The following is a 20,000-nucleotide window of genomic DNA, read 5'->3' as shown; positions in this document are numbered from 1 at the left end:
CCCAGGACCAGGCTAACTAACCCTAACCCTAGGACCAGGCTAACTAACCCTAACCCTAGGACCAGGCTAACGTTACCCTGTATAGCACTGTTAGCCTGACTAGGACTAACTAACCCTAGGACTAACTAACCCTAACCCTAGGACCAGGCTAACTAACCCTAACCCTAGGACCAGGCTAACTTACCCGGTATAGCACTGTTGGTCTAGCTAGGACTAACTAACCCTAACCCTAGGACTAACTAACCCTAACCCTAGGACCAGGCTAACTAACCCTAACCCTAGGACCAGGCTAACTAACCCTAACCCTAGGACTAACTAACCCTAACCCTAGGACCAGACTAACATACCCGGTATAGCACTGTTAGTCTAGCTAGGACTAACTAACCCTAACCCTAGGACTAACTAACCCTAACCCTAGGACCAGGCTAACTAACCCTAACCCTAGGACCAGGCTAACGTACCCGGTAGCAGCCATAGTCCCGTTCTGCTATGTTGACAATAATTTGAACAAGCTCGCTAATGTAACTATGCATAACAGGACTAGCACCAGCTACAAACCATAACAGGACTAGCACCAGCTACCAACCATAACAGGACTAGCACCAGCTACAAACCATAACAGGACTAGCACCAGCTACAAACCATACCAGGACTAGCACCAGCTACAAACCATAACAGGACTAGCACCAGCTACAAACCATACCAGGACTAGCACCAGCTACAAACCATACCAGGACTAGCACCAGCTACAAACCATAACAGGACTAGCACCAGCTACAAACCATAACAGGACTAGCACCAGCTACAAACCATACCAGGACTAGCACCAGCTACAAACCATAACAGGACTAGCACCAGCTACAAACCATACCAGGACTAGCACCAGCTACAAACCATAACAGGACTAGCACCAGCTACAAACCATACCAGGACTAGCACCAGCTACAAACCATAACAGGACTAGCACCAGCTACAAACCATACCAGGACTAGCACCAGCTACAAACCATAACAGGACTAGCACCAGCTACAAACCATACCAGGACTAGCACCAGCTACAAACCATACCAGGACTAGCACCAGCTACAAACCATAACAGGACTAGCACCAGCTACAAACCATACCAGGACTAGCACCAGCTACAAACCATACCAGGACTAGCACCAGCTACACACCATAACAGGACGAGCACCAGCTACAAACCATAACAGTTAGCTGCCTGGCTAGTGCTATAGTATAATAATACTAATATAATATATATACTAATATAATAACTATAACAATTAGCTACTTAGCTAGTGCTATAGTTAATAACTATAACAATAAGCTACTTAGCCAATGCTACAGTAGCTAACCAGCTTGCTACCAGGCTGGTGCTATAGTAACGTTAGTCTAGCTATATTCTGAAGTTATAAGCCGCCCACACTTCGCCCTCCTGTGGTAGAGGGTTAGGGTTAGGGGTTAGAAGGGTTAGGGTTAGGGTTAGGGTTAGAAGGGTTAGGGTTAGAAGGTCTGATTCCAGACGAGCTGGTTAATGATCGGTTGCTGAAGTTTCTAGTGAGCTAACTTGGTTAACGTTAGCCGCGGTTACACAGCGGTATGAGGTCGCTAGCTCAGCTCAACCAGACAGTTAGCTTGATAACGTAGCAAAACAATCGGTGTTATCAACCTGTTCTGAATGGAAATGTTGTCTCCCTCTTAGCCTGAAAGACGAGGAGAACGAGGAGCATGAGGAGCAGCTGTGCTCGCGGGAGGAGCGGAGCGACATCGACGGTTCCGTTGTCAGCAACAACCGGCGCAAGGTGCATGTTTCCCCTTCCACCGAACGGTTACCCTAACCCTGACTACCCTCCGTTGTAGCACTTCACTGAAACACACAGTGTGTGTGTGTGTGTGTGTGTGTGTGTGTGTGTGTGTGTGTGTGTGTGTGTGTGTGTGTGTGTGTGTGTGTGTGTGTGTGTGTGTGTGTGTGTGTGTGTGTGTGTGTGTGTGTGTCTGCGCGCTCGCGCAGATGGTGAGTCCAGCAGCAGGTGAACATCCCCTCCAGTATAACTACACCTTCTGGTATTCACGCCGCACTCCCAGCCGACCGGCCAACACCAACTATGAACAGAACATCAGACAGATAGGCACTGTGGCCTCGGTAAGTACACACACACACACCCCCCACACACACACACACTCATACGTACTCACACACTTTGTATTGCTGGTAGTTGGCTGTTGAGCATTGTTACTGACTTGTGATTGGTTGTCCAGGTGGAGCAGTTCTGGAAGTTCTACAGTCACCTGGTCCGTCCAGGAGACCTGACTGGGCACAGCGACTTCCACCTGTTTAAGGAGGGCATCAAGCCCATGTGGGAGGTATGACCCTGACCCTGACCTTGACCCTGACCCTGACCCTGACCCTGACCCTGACCCTGACCCTGACCTTGACCCTGACTCATCCCTGTAGGGAGAGAGAACACACACCAATTCAAATTAGTATTTGCGTGCGTGCGCGTGCTGTGTGTGTGTGTGTGCGTGCATGTGCTTGTGTGTGCGTTTGTGTATGTGTGCTTATGTGTGTGCGTGTGCGTGCGTGTGTGTGTGTGTGTGTGTGTACGTGTGCTTATGTGTGTGCGTGTGTTCTTGTGTGTGTGTGTGCTGCAGGATGAGGCTAACAGGAGTGGGGGGAAGTGGATCATCCGTCTGAGGAAGGGTCTGGCGTCGCGCTTCTGGGAGAACATCATCCTGGCCATGCTGGGGGAGCAGTTCATGGTGGGGGAGGAGATCTGTGGTGTGGTGGTGTCTATACGCTTCCAGGTACACACACTCACACACACACACACACACACACACACACACACTCACACACACACACACACACACACACACACACACACACACACACACTCACACACTCACACACACACACACACTCACACACTCACACACACTCACACACACACTCACTCACACTCACACATCCCTAATATATATATACAGTATGTTATATATGTATGTGTATATATAACTAATATATATATAATGTGTGTGTATATGCATGTGGGTGTGTGTGTGCATACAGGAAGACATCCTGTCTATCTGGAACAAGACAGCCAGTGACCAGGTGACCACCTCCAGGATCAGAGACACACTCCGCAGGGTCCTCAACCTGCCCCCCAACACCATCATGGAGTACAAGACACACAACGACAGCCTCAAGTAAGAGACACACACACAGTTAAAGAGACACACACACAGTTAAAGAGGACCATTTGGGATGAGATCCAATCAGAATGCTGAGATTTCCGTGAAAGTCGTGGCTCACGCTGAAAAAACTCAAACACAAGCAAGGAGAGAGCATAGAAATGTGATTCAGTAGCTTTGTTCATCAGTTGAATAGATCTTCCTCTGGGAGTATATGAGATTCTAGAGAAATGGTTAAATAATGCATTACACATTCCATTTAACCCTCTACAATATCTACTGTAGATTTAGCCAACTAAAATCAGAATGCTATTTAGTCAACTAAAATTATACTAGAACTAAGACAAAATATGACAAAAATAAATAGTATTTCAGTCAAAATACTGACAAACTACATCAGAATGGTCTGTCAATGAACACTGCTCCTGTGTGACTGATGTGTCTCTCCTCAGGGATAATTCACTGCTCCTGTGTGACTGATGTGTCTCTCCTCAGGGATAATTCACTGCTCCTGTGTGACTGATCTCTCCTCTGTGTCTCTCCTCAGGGATAATTCACTGCTCCTGTGTGACTGGTCTCTCCTCTGTGTCTCTCCTCAGGGATAATTCTAGCTTCCGCAACACTAAGATCACTCTGTGAGGAGGGAGAGACTGACAGACCACGGACAGAGGGAGGAAGAAAAGGACTGAAGTTTCTATCAGTAGCATCATCATCATCATCATCTCTCTACCCCCCACCAGACTGACAGAGCTCATCCCCCTTTCCCTCCCTCCCTCGTCAGACAGATGTGCTCCCTCCCTCCCTCCCTCCCTCTGTCTCTGTCATCAACACACGGAAACATGGATATGCCATGGTTGCTATGGACACCAGAGATTTCTGTAGAGATGCTTGTTTTCCATCTACTCGAACCAGAGCAGAACTGTGGGACCAACAAGTGTGTGTCTCTGTGTGAGTATGTCTGTGTGAGTGTCAGTATGTGTGTGTGTGAGAGAGTGAGTGTGTGAAAGTGTGTCTGTGTATAGAGGTGTGTTTGTGTGTGGTCATTGTATCCATGTCCACACAGTAATAAAGGTATTACTTTGGTATATATTGGTTTTGGTATATTTATATTGTGTCATTGCCCATAACCATGTCTGCTGGTGAATCTTACTGGTGAACACTCAGAGCCCAGTGGTTGAAAGCACACATTTGATGGTCATGCATTAGTGTGCTCTGTGAGGAAAAACAGAAGAGCAACTCTTTCTGTGTGACAGAATCAGTAGTGTAGTGGAGGGTATACAGAGGTAGGCTATATACCCACTTCTTTATCCACACACACACACACACACACACACACACACACCGTATGCCCACTAATAGACTTTAGTTTGTCCCTCATCTTCCTCTCCACCACAGAGGATGACCTCCACCGGGCATGAGGGGTTACTGAATGTTTAATGAGCATGAAAATGATAGGAATCATATTCTATATGGCCTTCAGTCACCAGATCTCAACCCAATTGAACACCACAGGAGATTTTGGACTGACACATATGGACAGTGATCTTTACCACCGTCATCAAAACACCAAATGAGGGATGTCTGGAAGAACGCTGTGTGTCCCTCTGGTAGTTCCTTAGACTTGAGAATCTGTGCCAAGACGCACTGAAGCTGTTCTGGGGCTCGTGGTGACCTTACACCTTACCCTAACCCTGACCCTAACCCTAACCCGTGTGCATGTGGACAGCCCTCCGGTTGAGCGGTGAGCCTAAACGAACAGACCTCGTGTCCTCTTTAGATGACGTAATCACCCGCGCCATGGAGAGGGTTGCTATGGGGCTGTTTGAAACTTGTAACCGGTAAACTCACTCGGGAGGGTAGCTAGCTCAGTTAGCCTAACCCCAGTAACCCTAACTAGCTCAGTTAGCTAACCGAGGGCTAACCCTAACCAGCTAGTGCCTAACCCTAACCCTTGGGAGGGTAGCTAGCTCAGTAACCCTAACCAGCTAGTGCTAGCTCTGCAAGCTGCTGTCACCCCCGTCATCTCCGCGACCAGGTTCGTACTAGTCTAGGCTAGCTATGCAACGTGATCTGTACTAGCTATGCAACGTGATCTGTACTAGCTATGCAACGTGATCTGTACTAGCTATGCAACGTGATCTGTACTAGCTATGCAACGTGATCTGTACTAGCTATGTAGCTAGTAACCTAGCCAGTGCTAGTAGTTATAGCTAGGCTAACTGGGTAGCCAACCCTAACGAGAATACAGGACTATCTCTGTCCGTGGATCTGACATCACACAGCTTGCTGGGGTTAGTTTACTATGAGGCTGCACGTCCGAGCTGTCTGTTAAATACCTGGATAGAAGATAGGAGCTAACTAGTGAGTCAGTAGTGATCAACAGCCTGACCTACTGTGTGTGTGGGTGTGTGTGTGTGTGTGTGTGTTTGCGTGCGTGTGCGCTCTCTACACAGACAGGGAGGGGTGATGAGTGACATGGAGGCTCTGGCCATCTCTCCCCCCTCTCCCTCTCCCCCTAAGCGGGTATCCCTCACCTCCCCTCCCTTCTCCCACACCTCCCCTCCCTCCTCCTGGCCCTCCCACACCTCCCCTCCCTTCTCCCTCACCTCCCCTCCCTCCTCCTGGCCCTCCTCACCCTGCCCAGTGTGGGAGGAGTCTCGCGAGGTCACAGCTCGTTTGTACTCGTCCCTCCAGAGAAGCAGGGAGCTGCAGACCAGAGGCCACGCCCACCTTGACCACACCCCTGATCACATCCTCCAACACAGGTACCCTCTCCTCAGCCTCGTGATGCCAGACTTTCGAGGTTGACCCCCCCCCCCCCCCCATCTTGATCTCGCGAGCTCACATTCTGTTTCTCCGCAGATTAGTCTGGCCTTCCCCCTTTCTAGAACGATCTCCAGAGATTGGAAATGTGACCAGACCAATCGGTGACTTTGTTCTAACTGCTGTTCTGTACCCCAGTGGAACCCGGGTTAGGGTTTACCCCTGATTGGGTCCCTCCTCTCCAACTCTCCTCTCCCCTCCTCTCCTCCCTCTGCTTCTCCCTCCTCTCTCCTCCTTTTCTCTCTTCTTCCCTCCTCTCTTCCTCTCCTCCCTCCTCTCCTCTCCTTTCCTCCTTTCCTCCTCCCTCTCCTGCCCTCCCTCTCCTCTCAACACCCCTACCTACTCCCTCCTCTCCTCCCTCCTCACCTGTCCTGTTCTCCTTCGTCCTCTCCTCAGGTTGGGCCCTAACCCTAACCCTCTCCTCAGGTTGGGCCCTAACCCTAACCCTCTCCTCAGGTTGGGCCCTAACCCTAACCCTCTCCTCAGGTTGGGCCCTAACCCTAACCCTCTCCTCAGGTTGGGCCCTAACCCTAACCCTCTCCTCAGGTTGGGCCCTAACCCTAACCCTGTCCTCAGGTTGGGCCCTAACCCTAACCCTCTCCTCAGGTTGGGCCCTAACCCTAACCCTCTCCTCAGGTTGGGCCCTAACCCTAACCCTCTCCTCAGGTTGGGCCCTAACCCTAACCCTCTCCTCAGGTTGGGCCCTAACCCTCTCCTCAGGTTGGGCCCTAACCCTAACCCTAACCCTCTCCTCAGGTTGGGCCCTAACCCTAACCCTCTCCTCAGGTTGGGCCCTAACCCTAACCCTCTCCTCAGGTTGGGCCCTAACCCTAACCCTCTCCTCAGGTTGGGCCCTAACCCTAACCCTCTCCTCAGGTTGGGCCCTAACCCTAACCCTCTCCTCAGGTTGGGCCCTAACCCTAACCCTCTCCTCAGGTTGGGCCCTAACCCTAACCCTCTCCTCAGGTTGGGCCCTAACCCTAACCCTCTCCTCAGGTTGGGCCCTAACCCTAACCCTCTCCTCAGGTTGGGCCCTAACCCTAACCCTCTCCTCAGGTTGGGCCTTTGGGTGATGCAGGTTTGGTGTGTGTTCATTGTTCAGGCAGGTCTCCTTCCAGCTGGAGTTGGGGAGGGAGAAGGGGGAGGCTGCACTCCCCCTGTCTCCCCACAGACCCTCTCCTGGAGGGGAGGAGGAGGAGGGGAGAGAGAGGGACCTGGAGATGAGTGGGAATCTCCAGGCGAATCTTGACAGCAGCAGCAGACTGACGGTAACCACACGTGTGATGTGTTTGTGTGTTTGTGTGTGATGTGTTTGTGTGTGATGTGTTTGTGTGTGATGTGTTTGTGTGTGATGCGTTTGTGTGTGATGTGTTTGTGTGTGATGTGTTTGTGTGTGATGCGCTTGTGTGTGATGCGTTTGTGTGTGATGTGTTTGTGTGTGATGTGTTTGTGTGTGATGTGTTTGTGTGTGATGTGCTTGTGTGTGATGTGTTTGTGTGTGATGTGTTTGTGTGTGATGTGTTTGTGTGTGATGTGTTTGTGTGTGATGTGTTTGTGTGTGATGTGCTTGTGTGTGATGTGTTTGTGTGTGATGTGTTTGTGTGTGATGTGTTTGTGTGTGATGTGTTTGTGTGTGATGTGTTTGTGTGTGATGTGTTTGTGTGTGATGTGTTTGTGTGTGATGTGTTTGTGTTTGTGTGTGATGTGTTTGTGTGTGATGTGCTTGTGTGTGATGTGTTTGTGTGTGATGTGTTTGTGTGTGATGTGTTTGTGTGTGATGTGTTTGTGTGTGATGTGTTTGTGTGTGATGTGTTTGTGTGTGATGTGCTTGTGTGTGATGTGCTTGTGTGTGATGTGCTTGTGTGTGATGTGCTTGTGTGTGGTGTGCTTGTGTGTGATGTGCTTGTGTGTGATGTGCTTGTGTGTGATGTGTTTGTGTTTGTGTGTGATGTGTTTGTGTGTGATGTGTTTGTGTTTGTGTGTGATGTGTTTGTGTGTGATGTGCTTGTGTGTGATGTGTTTGTGTGTGATGTGTTTGTGTGTGATGTGTTTGTGTGTGATGTGTTTGTGTGTGATGTGTTTGTGTGTGATGTGTTTGTGTGTGATGTGCTTGTGTGTGGTGTTTGTTTGTGTGTGATGTGCTTGTGTGTGATGTGCTTGTGTGTGATGTGCTTGTGTGTGATGTGTTTGTGTGTGATGTGCTTGTGTGTGATGTGTTTGTGTGTGATGTGCTTGTGTGTGATGTGTTTGTGTGTGATGTGTTTGTGTGTGATGTGCTTGTGTGTGATGTGCTTGTGTGTGGTGTGCTTGTGTGTGATGTGCTTGTGTGTGATGTGCTTGTGTGTGGTGTGCTTGTGTGTGATGTGCTTGTGTGTGATGTGCTTGTGTGTGGTGTTTGTTTGTGTGTGATGTGCTTGTGTGTGATGTGTTTGTGTGTGATGTGCTTGTGTGTGATGTGTTTGTGTGTGATGTGCTTGTGTGTGATGTGTTTGTGTGTGATGTGCTTGTGTGTGATGTGCTTGTGTGTGATGTGCTTGTGTGTGGTGTGCTTGTGTGTGATGTGCTTGTGTGTGATGTGCTTGTGTGTGATGTGTTTGTGTGTGATGTGTTTGTGTGTGATGTGTTTGTGTGTGATGTGTTTGTGTGTGATGTGCTTGTGTGTGATGTGTTTGTGTGTGAAGTGTTTGTGTGTGATGTGTTTGTGTGTGATGTGTTTGTGTGTGATGTGTTTGTGTTTGATGTGCTTGTGTGTGGTGTTTGTTTGTGTGTGATGTGTTTGTGTGTGATGTGCTTGTGTGTGATGTGCTTGTGTGTGATGTGCTTGTGTGTGATGTGCTTGTGTGTGATGTGCTTGTGTGTGATGTGCTTGTGTGTGATGTGCTTGTGTGTGGTGTTTGTTTGTGTGTTTGTGTGTGATGTGCTTGTGTGTGATGTGCTTGTGTGTGATGCGTTTGTGTGTGATGTGCTTGTGTGTGATGTGCTTGTGTGTGGTGTTTGTTTGTGTGTTTGTGTGAGTGATATACTTCCAGATCAGTTTATTGCCATGTACGTGGTTTGGATAGATCAATACTGTAATGCTCCTGTTTACACATACTAGGAATGTGCTTGTGTGTGAGATGTACATCTGATGAATGTGTGTTGCATGTGATGTAACGTGGGTGTGGGATGTGTTTGTGTGTGATGTGTGTTAATGTGTGTTGCATGTGATGTAATGTGGGTGTGTGATGTACATGTGTGTGTTGACAGAATGGCAGAAGTCACATCCAAGACATGGAGAACGTCAGAGCTCACCTTCATACCATGCTGGGACACACACACACACTGAACACAGGTGGGACACACACACACACACACGCTGGACACAGGTGGGACACAAACACACAAACACACGCTGAACACAGGTGGGACACAAACACACACACACACACGCTGGACACAGGTGAGACACACACACACACACGCTGAACACAGGTGGGACACAAACACACACACACGCTGGACACAGGTGGGACTCAAACACACACACACACTGAACACAGGTGGGACACATACACACACACACACACACACGCTGGACACAGGTGGGACACAAACACACACACACACTGAACACAGGTGGGACACACACAAACACACACACACGCTGGACACAGGTGAGACACAAACACACACACACGCTGGACACAGGTGGGACACAAACACACACACACACACGCTGGACACAGGTGGGACACACACACACACACACGCTGAACACAGGTGAGACACACACACCAGAGCATGTGAGCAGAGTGGAGCGGGTGGATTTTCAGTGGAGCGTGTTTTCAAAAAGTTGGATCGATCGCCAGTTCTAGCCTGATATCAGACAGGATGTCAACTCCTTCACTCTCTTAAGATCCCGTTCATATAGCCTGATATCAGACAGGATGTCAACTCCTTCACTCTCTTAAGATCCCGTTCATATAGCCTGATATCAGACAGGATGTCAACTCCTTCACTCTCTTAAGATCCCGTTCATATAGCCTGATATCAGACAGGATGTCAACTCCTTCACTCTCTTAAGATCCCGTTCATATAGCCTGATATCAGACAGGATGTCAACTCCTTCACTCTCTTAAGATCCCGTTCATATAGCCTGATATCAGACAGGATGTCAACTCCTTCACTCTCTTAAGATCCCGTTCATATAGCCTGATATCAGACAGGATGTCAACTCCTTCACTCTCTTAAGATCCCATTCATATAGCCTGATATCAGACAGGATGTCAACTCCTTCACTCTCTTAAGATCCCGTTCATATAGCCTGATATCAGACAGGATGTCAACTCCTTCACTGTCGAGATCAAGAATCAGTCAACTTTGGTGGAGTGGGTGGGTTGTAACGTCTGGACCCGTCCAGCTCAGGTTTATAGGGTTAGGGTTAGGGTTAGGGTTAAGGGTTAGGGTGGAGTGGGTGGGTTGTAACGTCTGGACCCGTCTAGCTCAAGTTTAAAGCATGCCTTGGGAGGAGACTGGATGTCACTGTCAGAATATGAATGAAATTCATTGGTAGCCAGGCCTACTTAGGCTTACCAGCATGTTTTCTATGACCTAAGCCTACTATCTGAATTAATGCATAGTTATGTCTCGTTGTGAAGGAACCATATCAAAAGAGTATGAGTACGATTTGTTTCAACACAGATTTTTCTCTTTTAAGGTGGCAATGTGATATATGAGTGATATATGAGTGTAGTGAAGGTAATCTGGGTGAGTGATATAGGAGTGATATAGGAGTGTAGTGAAGGTAATCTGGGTGAGTGATATATGAGTGTAGTAAAGGGTAATCTGAGTGAAGGGTAATCTGGGTGAGGGATATAGGAGTGATATAGGAGTGTAGTGAAGGGTGATCTGGGTGAGTGATATAGGAGTGTAGTGAAGGTAATCTGGGTGAGTGATATATGAGTGTAGTGAAGGTAATCTGGGTGAGTGATATAGGAGTGTAGTGAAGGGTAATCTGGGTGAGTGATATATGAGTGTAGTGAAGGTAATCTGGGTGAGTGATATAGGAGTGTAGTGAAGGGTAATCTGGGTGAGTGATATAGGAGTGTAGTGAAGGGTAATCTGGGTGAGTGATATAGGAGTGTAGTGAAGGGTAATCTGGGTGAGGGATATAGGAGTGTTGTGAAGGGTAATCTGGGTGAGTGATATAGGAGTGTAGTGAAGGTAATCTGGGTGAGTGATATAGGAGTGTAGTGAAGGGTAATCTGGGTGAGAGATATAGGAGTGTAGTGAAGGGTAATCTGGGTGAGTGATATAGGAGTGATATAGGAGTGTATTGAAGGGTAATCTGGGTGAGTGATATAGGAGTGTAGTGAAGGGTAATCTGGGTGAGTGATATAGGAGTGTAGTGAAGGGTAATCTGGGTGAGTGATATAGGAGTGTAGTGAAGGGTAATCTGGGTGAGTGATATAGGAGTGTAGTGAAGGGTAATCTGGGTGAGTGATATAGGAGTGAAGTGAAGGTAATCTGGGTGAGTGATATAGGAGTGTAGTGAAGGTAATCTGACTGAGTGATATAGGAGTGTAGTGAAGGTAATCTGGGTGAGTGATATAGGAGTGTAGTGAAGGGTAATCTGGGTGAGAGATATAGGAGTGTAGTGAAGGGTAATCTGGGTGAGTGATATAGGAGTGATATAGGAGTGTATTGAAGGGTAATCTGGGTGAGTGATATAGGAGTGTAGTGAAGGGTAATCTGGGTGAGTGATATAGGAGTGTAGTGAAGGGTAATCTGGGTGAGTGATATAGGAGTGTAGTGAAGGGTAATCTGGGTGAGTGATATAGGAGTGTAGTGAAGGGTAATCTGGGTGAGTGATATAGGAGTGTAGTGAAGGGTAATCTGGGTGAGTGATATAGGAGTGTAGTGAAGGGTGATCTGGGTGAGTGATATAGGAGTGTAGTGAAGGGTAATCTGGGTGAGTGATATAGGAGTGTAGTGAAGGGTAATCTGGGTGAGTGATATAGGAGTGTAGTGAAGGGTAATCTGGGTGAGTGATATAGGAGTGTAGTGAAGGGTAATCTGGGTGAGTGATATAGTAGTGTAGTGAAGGTAATCTGGGTGAGTGATATAGGAGTGTAGTGAAGGGTAATCTGGGTGAGTGATATAGGAGTGTAGTGAAGGTAATCTGGGTGAGTGATATAGGAGTGTAGTGAAGGGTAATCTGGGTGAGTGATATAGGAGTGTAGTGAAGGTAATCTGGGTGAGTGATATAGGAGTGTAGTGAAGGGTAATCTGGGTGAGTGATATAGGAGTGTAGTGAAGGTAATCTGGGTGAGTGATATAGGAGTGTTGTGAAGGGTAATCTGGGTGAGTGATATAGGAGTGTAGTGAAGGGTAATCTGGGTGAGTGATATAGGAGAGTAGTGAAGGGTAATCTGGGTGAGTGATATAGGAGTGTAGTGAAGGTAATCTGGGTGAGTGATATAGGAGTGTAGTGAAGGGTAATCTGGGTGAGTGATATAGGAGTGTAGTGAAGGTAATCTGGGTGAGTGATATAGGAGTGTAGTGAAGGGTAATCTGGGTGAGTGATATAGGAGTGAAGTGAAGGTAATCTGGGTGAGTGATATAGGAGTGTAGTGAAGGTAATCTGGGTGAGTGATATAGGAGTGTAGTGAAGGGTAATCTGGGTGAGTGATATAGGAGTGTAGTGAAGGTAATCTGGGTGAGTGATATAGGAGTGTAGTGAAGGGTAATCTGGGTGAGAGATATAGGAGTGTAGTGAAGGGTAATCTGGGTGAGTGATATAGGAGTGATATAGGAGTGTATTGAAGGGTAATCTGGGTGAGTGATATAGGAGTGTAGTGAAGGGTAATCTGGGTGAGTGATATAGGAGTGTAGTGAAGGGTAATCTGGGTGAGTGATATAGGAGTGTAGTGAAGGGTAATCTGGGTGAGTGATATAGGAGTGTAGTGAAGGGTAATCTGGGTGAGTGATATAGGAGTGTAGTGAAGGGTAATCTGGGTGAGTGATATAGGAGTGTAGTGAAGGTTGATCTGGGTGAGTGATATAGGAGTGTAGTGAAGGGTAATCTGGGTGAGTGATATAGGAGTGTAGTGAAGGGTAATCTGGGTGAGTGATATAGGAGTGTAGTGAAGGGTAATCTGGGTGAGTGATATAGGAGTGTAGTGAAGGGTAATCTGGGTGAGTGATATAGTAGTGTAGTGAAGGTAATCTGGGTGAGTGATATAGGAGTGTAGTGAAGGGTAATCTGGGTGAGTGATATAGGAGTGTAGTGAAGGTAATCTGGGTGAGTGATATAGGAGTGTAGTGAAGGGTAATCTGGGTGAGTGATATAGGAGTGTAGTGAAGGTAATCTGGGTGAGTGATATAGGAGTGTAGTGAAGGGTAATCTGGGTGAGTGATATAGGAGTGTAGTGAAGGTAATCTGGGTGAGTGATATAGGAGTGTTGTGAAGGGTAATCTGGGTGAGTGATATAGGAGTGTAGTGAAGGGTAATCTGGGTGAGTGATATAGGAGAGTAGTGAAGGGTAATCTGGGTGAGTGATATAGGAGTGTAGTGAAGGTAATCTGGGTGAGTGATATAGGAGTGTAGTGAAGGGTAATCTGGGTGAGTGATATAGGAGTGTAGTGAAGGTAATCTGGGTGAGTGATATAGGAGTGTAGTGAAGGGTAATCTGGGTGAGTGATATAGGAGTGAAGTGAAGGTAATCTGGGTGAGTGATATAGGAGTGTAGTGAAGGTAATCTGGGTGAGTGATATAGAAGTGTAGTGAAGGGTAATCTGGGTGAGTGATATAGGAGTGTAGTGAAGGTAATCTGGGTGATTGATATAGGAGTGTAGTGAAGGGTAATCTGGGTGAGTGATATAGGAGTGTAGTGAAGGGTAATCTGGGTGAGTGATATAGGAGTGTAGTGAAGGGTAATCTGGGTGAGTGATATAGGAGTGTAGTGAAGGTAATCTGGGTGAGTGATATAGGAGTGTAGTGAAGGGTAATCTGGGTGAGTGATATAGGAGTGTAGTGAAGGGTAATCTGGGTGAGTGATATAGGAGTGTAGTGAAGGTAATCTGGGTGAGTGATATAGGAGTGTAGTGAAGGGTAATCTGGGTGAGTGATATAGGAGTGTAGTGAAGGGTAATCTGGGTGAGTGATATAGGAGTGTAGTGAAGGTAATCTGGGTGAGTGATATAGGAGTGTAGTGAAGGGTAATCTGGGTGAGTGATATAGGAGTGTAGTGAAGGTAATCTGGGTGAGTGATATAGGAGTGTAGTGAAGGGTAATCTGGGTGAGTGATATAGGAGTGTAGTGAAGGGTAATCTGGGTGAGTGATATAGGAGTGTAGTGAAGGGTAATCTGGGTGAGTGATATAGGAGTGTAGTGAAGGTAATCTGGGTGAGTGATATAGGAGTGTAGTGAAGGGTTATCTGGGTGAGTGATATAGGAGTGTAGTGAAGGTAATCTGGGTGAGTGATATAGGAGTGTAGTGAAGGGTAATCTGGGTGAGTGATATAGGAGTGTAGTGAAGGTAATCTGGGTGAGTGATATAGGAGTGTAGTGAAGGGTAATCTGGGTGAGTGATATAGGAGTGTAGTGAAGGTAATCTGGGTGAGTGATATAGGAGTGTAGTGAAGGGTAATCTGGGTGAGTGATATAGGAGTGTAGTGAAGGGTAATCTGGGTGAGTGATATAGGAGAGTAGTGAAGGGTAATCTGGGTGAGTGATATAGGAGTGTAGTGAAGGTAATCTGGGTGAGTGATATAGGAGTGTAGTGAAGGGTAATCTGGGTGAGTGATATAGGAGTGTAGTGAAGGGTAATCTGGGTGAGTGATATAGGAGTGAAGTGAAGGTAATCTGGGTGAGTGATATAGGAGTGTAGTGAAGGTAATCTGGGTGAGTGATATAGGAGTGTAGTGAAGGTAATCTGGGTGAGTGATATAGGAGTGTAGTGAAGGGTAATCTGGGTGAGTGATATAGGAGTGTAGTGAAGGGTAATCTGGGTGAGTGATATAGGAGTGTAGTGAAGGTAATCTGGGTGAGTGATATAGGAGTGTAGTGAAGGGTGATCTGGGTGAGTGATATAGGAGTGTAGTGAAGGGTAATCTGGGTGAGTGATATAGGAGTGTAGTGAAGGTAATCTGGGTGAGTGATATAGGAGTGTATTGAAGGGTAATCTGGGTGAGTGATATAGGAGTGTAGTGAAGGTAATCTGGGTGAGTGATATAGGAGTGTAGTGAAGGGTAATCTGGGTGAGTGATATAGGAGTGTAGTGAAGGGTAATCTGGGTGAGTGATATAGGAGTGTAGTGAAGGTAATCTGGGTGAGTGATATAGGAGTGTAGTGAAGGGTGATCTGGGTGAGTGATATAGGAGTGTAGTGAAGGGTAATCTGGGTGAGTGATATAGGAGTGTAGTGAAGGTAATCTGGGTGAGTGATATAGGAGTGTATTGAAGGGTAATCTGGGTGAGTGATATAGGAGTGTAGTGAAGGTAATCTGGGTGAGTGATATAGGAGTGTAGTGAAGGGTAATCTGGGTGAGTGATATAGGAGTGTAGTGAAGGGTAATCTGGGTGAGTGATATAGGAGTGTAGTGAAGGGTAATCTGGGTGAGTGATATAGGAGTGTAGTGAAGGTAATCTGGGTGAGTGATATAGGAGTGTAGTGAAGGTAATCTGGGTGAGTGATATAGGAGTGTAGTGAAGGGTAATCTGGGTGAGTGATATAGGAGTGTAGTGAAGGGTAATCTGGGTGAGTGATATAGGAGTGTAGTGAAGGTAATCTGGGTGAGTGATATAGGAGTGTAGTGAAGGGTGATCTGGGTGAGTGATATAGGAGTGTAGTGAAGGGTAATCTGGGTGAGTGATATAGGAGTGTAGTGAAGGTAATCTGGGTGAGTGATATAGGAGTGTATTGAAGGGTAATCTGGGTGAGTGATATAGGAGTGTAGTGAAGGTAATCTGGGTGAGTGATATAGGAGTGTAGTGAAGGGTAATCTGGGTGAGTGATATAGGAGTGTAGTGAAGGGTAATCTGGGTGAGTGATATAGGAGTGTAGTGAAGGTAATCTGGGTGAGTGATATAGGAGTGTAGTGAAGGGTGATCTGGGTGAGTGATATAGGAGTGTAGTGAAGGGTAATCTGGGTGAGTGATATAGGAGTGTAGTGAAGGTAATCTGGGTGAGTGATATAGGAGTGTATTGAAGGGTAATCTGGGTGAGTGATATAGGAGTGTAGTGAAGGTAATCTGGGTGAGTGATATAGGAGTGTAGTGAAGGGTAATCTGGGTGAGTGATATAGGAGTGTAGTGAAGGGTAATCTGGGTGAGTGATATAGGAGTGTAGTGAAGGTAATCTGGGTGAGTGATATAGGAGTGTAGTGAAGGGTGATCTGGGTGAGTGATATAGGAGTGTAGTGAAGGGTAATCTGGGTGAGTGATATAGGAGTGTAGTGAAGGTAATCTGGGTGAGTGATATAGGAGTGTATTGAAGGGTAATCTGGGTGAGTGATATAGGAGTGTAGTGAAGGTAATCTGGGTGAGTGATATAGGAGTGTAGTGAAGGGTAATCTGGGTGAGTGATATAGGAGTGTAGTGAAGGGTAATCTGGGTGAGTGATATAGGAGTGTAGTGAAGGGTAATCTGGGTGAGTGATATAGGAGTGTAGTGAAGGTAATCTGGGTGAGTGATATAGGAGTGTAGTGAAGGTAATCTGGGTGAGTGATATAGGAGTGTAGTGAAGGGTAATCTGGGTGAGTGATATAGGAGTGTAGTGAAGGGTAATCTGGGTGAGTGATATAGGAGTGTAGTGAAGGTAATCTGGGTGAGTGATATAGGAGTGTAGTGAAGGGTGATCTGGGTGAGTGATATAGGAGTGTAGTGAAGGGTAATCTGGGTGAGTGATATAGGAGTGTAGTGAAGGTAATCTGGGTGAGTGATATAGGAGTGTATTGAAGGGTAATCTGGGTGAGTGATATAGGAGTGTAGTGAAGGTAATCTGGGTGAGTGATATAGGAGTGTAGTGAAGGGTAATCTGGGTGAGTGATATAGGAGTGTAGTGAAGGGTAATCTGGGTGAGTGATATAGGAGTGTAGTGAAGGTAATCTGGGTGAGTGATATAGGAGTGTAGTGAAGGGTGATCTGGGTGAGTGATATAGGAGTGTAGTGAAGGGTAATCTGGGTGAGTGATATAGGAGTGTAGTGAAGGTAATCTGGGTGAGTGATATAGGAGTGTATTGAAGGGTAATCTGGGTGAGTGATATAGGAGTGTAGTGAAGGTAATCTGGGTGAGTGATATAGGAGTGTAGTGAAGGGTAATCTGGGTGAGTGATATAGGAGTGTAGTGAAGGGTAATCTGGGTGAGTGATATAGGAGTGTAGTGAAGGGTGATCTGGGTGAGTGATATAGGAGTGTAGTGAAGGTAATCTGGGTGAGTGATGAGCGGAGTTCAGGGAGTCTGAGGGCGAGAGCAGAGTGTGAGCGCACACTCTCAACACACACACACACACACACACACACACACACACACACACACACACACACAGGACAGAGGTGATGCACACACACACACACACACACACACAGTCCATTCTGCTCACTTGTTCTGGGGGCCAGGGTTAGGGTTATGGTTAAGGCTAATGTCAGTTCTCTTCTCCCCAGCAGGGGGCAGCAGCGTCACACAGAGTCCCAACCTGTCATTTACTAGTGACAGCACCTCACATCTGCTCAGGTAACTCACTCACTCACTCACTCACTCACTCACTCACTCACTCACTCACTCACTCACTTAAACAGTACTTCTCTGTATGCTGTGTAAGGGTTGTTTGATTTGCCCTCCAGGTCTAGGTTGGGGGGGTTGGGAGAGGTGGAGTTGGGGTCAGCAGGGCTGGAGGAGCTGTTTCCCAGGTACTCCTCCTCCTCTTATCCTCTGCGCTCTGACGCTAATCTCCTCTCGTCCCCGGAAACCACTGTGCTGAGAGAGAGCCTGAACAGAGAGAGGGCAAGACGCAAGGTACCTCACACACACACACACACACACACACACACACACACACACACACACACACACACACACACACACACACACACACACACACACACAGACACAGACACAGACACTCACTTAGAATCACAATCAAAATCAGAATTCATTTTTTGCCATGTGCACTAACATACACCCTAACCCTAACCCTGCACTAACATACATAGGGATTTTTCAGACCTGTGGTGCAGCAATACAACAATGGACAAGAGGGACAGGACAGGACAGGACAGGACAGGACAGGACAGGACAGGACAGGACAGGACAGGACAGGACAGGACAAGAGCGACAGGACAGGACAGGACAGGGCAGGGCAGGGCAGGGCAGGGCAGGGCAGGGCAGGGCAGGGCAGGGCAGGGCAGGGCAGGGCAGGGCAGGGCAGGGCAGGGCAGGGCAGGGCAGGGCAGGGCAGGGCAGGGCAGGGCAGGGCAGGGCAGGGCAGGGCAGGGCAGGGCAGGGCAGGGCAGGGCAGGGCAGGGCAGGGCAGGGCAGGGCAGGGCAGGGCAGGGCAGGGCAGGGCAGGGCAGGGCAGGGCAGGGCAGGGCAGGGCAGGGCAGGGCAGGGTGCAGAACAGGACAGGACAGGACAGGACAGGGCAGGACAGGGCAGGGCAGGGCAGGGCAGGGCAGGGGACAGGACAGGACTCGTAAAGTGCAGTGATATAAACAGTGCAAATATAGAATTGCAATGGGACTACATAGTGGAGCAGATAAGAGACGTAATCTTTCAGTTGGTGATACAAGCATGAAAATTGGCATGAGCAGTCTCCATGGGTCACTTAACAAGAAAATGGTCTGAGCCAACTTGAATCTTCAAGATGGCGGCCATTTTCAAGATGGCCGCCACCTCAGTGGAACAATTAAAGGAGTAGTAAAGGGAAAATGCATGTTTAGCCCTGTTCTAAGGTTACTTATGATCATATGCAATGGTTCAGATCAAAACGTTGACAAAACTAGCACTTTTGAGAAAGTCTGATAATTGCTCTACCACCGTTTTGGTCATATAATGGATGTGGGTGGGCACCATGAAAAATCATTCAAAAACATGTTAAACTCTCAATTTCAAAGACAAGAAACAAAAGAGTCAGTGCAGTAGTCAGTCAGTTTAGTGCAGAGATTGCAGGGGACGGGAGAGAGTCAGAGGGGAGCCATGTTGATGAGGCTGATGGCCGAGGGGAAAAAGCTGTTCCTAAGTCGAACAGCTTTAGTATTTGACGACTGCAGCTGGAGTTTCTCAGAGAAGCGTTGTTTGGCTTCCTGGACCGCCTTGCTGAATCTCTACTTGGCCTCTTTAAACCGGTCCTCATCCCTCTCTTCCGTACTTCCTCTTTCTCCAGCCTTAGTTTCCTGAGTTTGGATGTGAACCAGGGCTTGTCGTTGTTGTAGCTGATCCTGGAACAGGGTGGAACGCACCAGTACTTGCAGTAGCTGACGAATGACGTCACAGTGTCCGTGTCTAGACTGTTTCCAGCCTCTGCGCGCGCTCATTCAACGTAGCCCCGTCACAACTGGCCCCTTCCAGCCACCCGCTTCTCCTTGGCCTCGCTGGTCCAGGTCTTGAATGTCCTTACAACAGGCTTGGGGAGTTTCAGTTTCTGCCTGTAAGAAGGAATCAAAAGAGATTGTTGAATCTTCCTAAGGCTTTTAACTCTGACCCTGATCCTTCCCCTGGTGTGTGTGCGTGTGTGTGCGTATGTGTGTGCCTGTGTTTGTGTGTGTGTGTGTGCCTGTGTGTGTGTGTGTGCCGTGTGAGTAGCAGTGTGAGGAGCAGGTGATGGTGTTGCAGACTAAGACTCTGGAGCTGCAGCAGCAATTGGCTCTGGCCGTGTCAGCTGACAGGAAGAAGGACATTATGATTGAACAGCTGGACAAGGTCCGGATGTACACACACACGCACACACGCCACACACGCACGTACACACACGCGCGCACGCGCACACACACACACACACACACACACAC

The 20,000-nt window shown here is 47.6% G+C and overlaps 2 protein-coding genes across 3 annotated transcripts in view; both read left to right on the top strand.

Annotated features, from left to right (window-relative positions):
- The window catches only part of eif4e2rs1 (eukaryotic translation initiation factor 4E family member 2 related sequence 1), a 10,368-nt gene extending 6,143 nt beyond the window's left edge, over positions 1-4,225 (top strand). The window contains exons 2-7 of one of the 2 annotated variants that reach the window (XM_084462953.1): positions 1,702-1,801; positions 2,011-2,142; positions 2,259-2,363; positions 2,652-2,804; positions 3,070-3,206; positions 3,791-4,225. In XM_084462953.1, coding sequence (XP_084319079.1) covers positions 1,702-1,801; positions 2,011-2,142; positions 2,259-2,363; positions 2,652-2,804; positions 3,070-3,206; positions 3,791-3,830 — 667 coding nt within the window. In that variant the 3' untranslated portion in view covers positions 3,831-4,225. Of the gene's footprint in view, positions 1-1,701; positions 1,802-2,010; positions 2,143-2,258; positions 2,364-2,651; positions 2,805-3,069; positions 3,207-3,790 lie in introns of those variants that run through there. The other variant, XR_014631274.1, reaches the window with a different exon arrangement.
- Positions 4,226-7,223: 2,998 nt separating this feature from the next.
- cntrob (centrobin, centrosomal BRCA2 interacting protein) overlaps positions 7,224-20,000 on the top strand; it is a gene marked incomplete at its 3' end in the record, with an annotated part of 27,462 nt that continues 14,685 nt past the window's right edge. Inside the window, exons 1-5 of the mRNA XM_084462970.1 lie at positions 7,224-7,282; positions 9,261-9,345; positions 17,658-17,727; positions 17,844-18,009; positions 19,795-19,911. Of these exons, the coding sequence (XP_084319096.1) occupies positions 7,235-7,282; positions 9,261-9,345; positions 17,658-17,727; positions 17,844-18,009; positions 19,795-19,911 (486 nt within the window). The 5' untranslated portion in view covers positions 7,224-7,234. The remainder of the gene's footprint in view (positions 7,283-9,260; positions 9,346-17,657; positions 17,728-17,843; positions 18,010-19,794; positions 19,912-20,000) is intronic.

This window comes from Borostomias antarcticus, assembly GCF_949987555.1.
Source record: "Borostomias antarcticus genome assembly, contig: scaffold_116, whole genome shotgun sequence".
Taxonomy (NCBI): domain Eukaryota; kingdom Metazoa; phylum Chordata; class Actinopteri; order Stomiiformes; family Stomiidae; genus Borostomias; species Borostomias antarcticus.
This window is presented reverse-complemented; position numbering and strand designations above follow the sequence as displayed.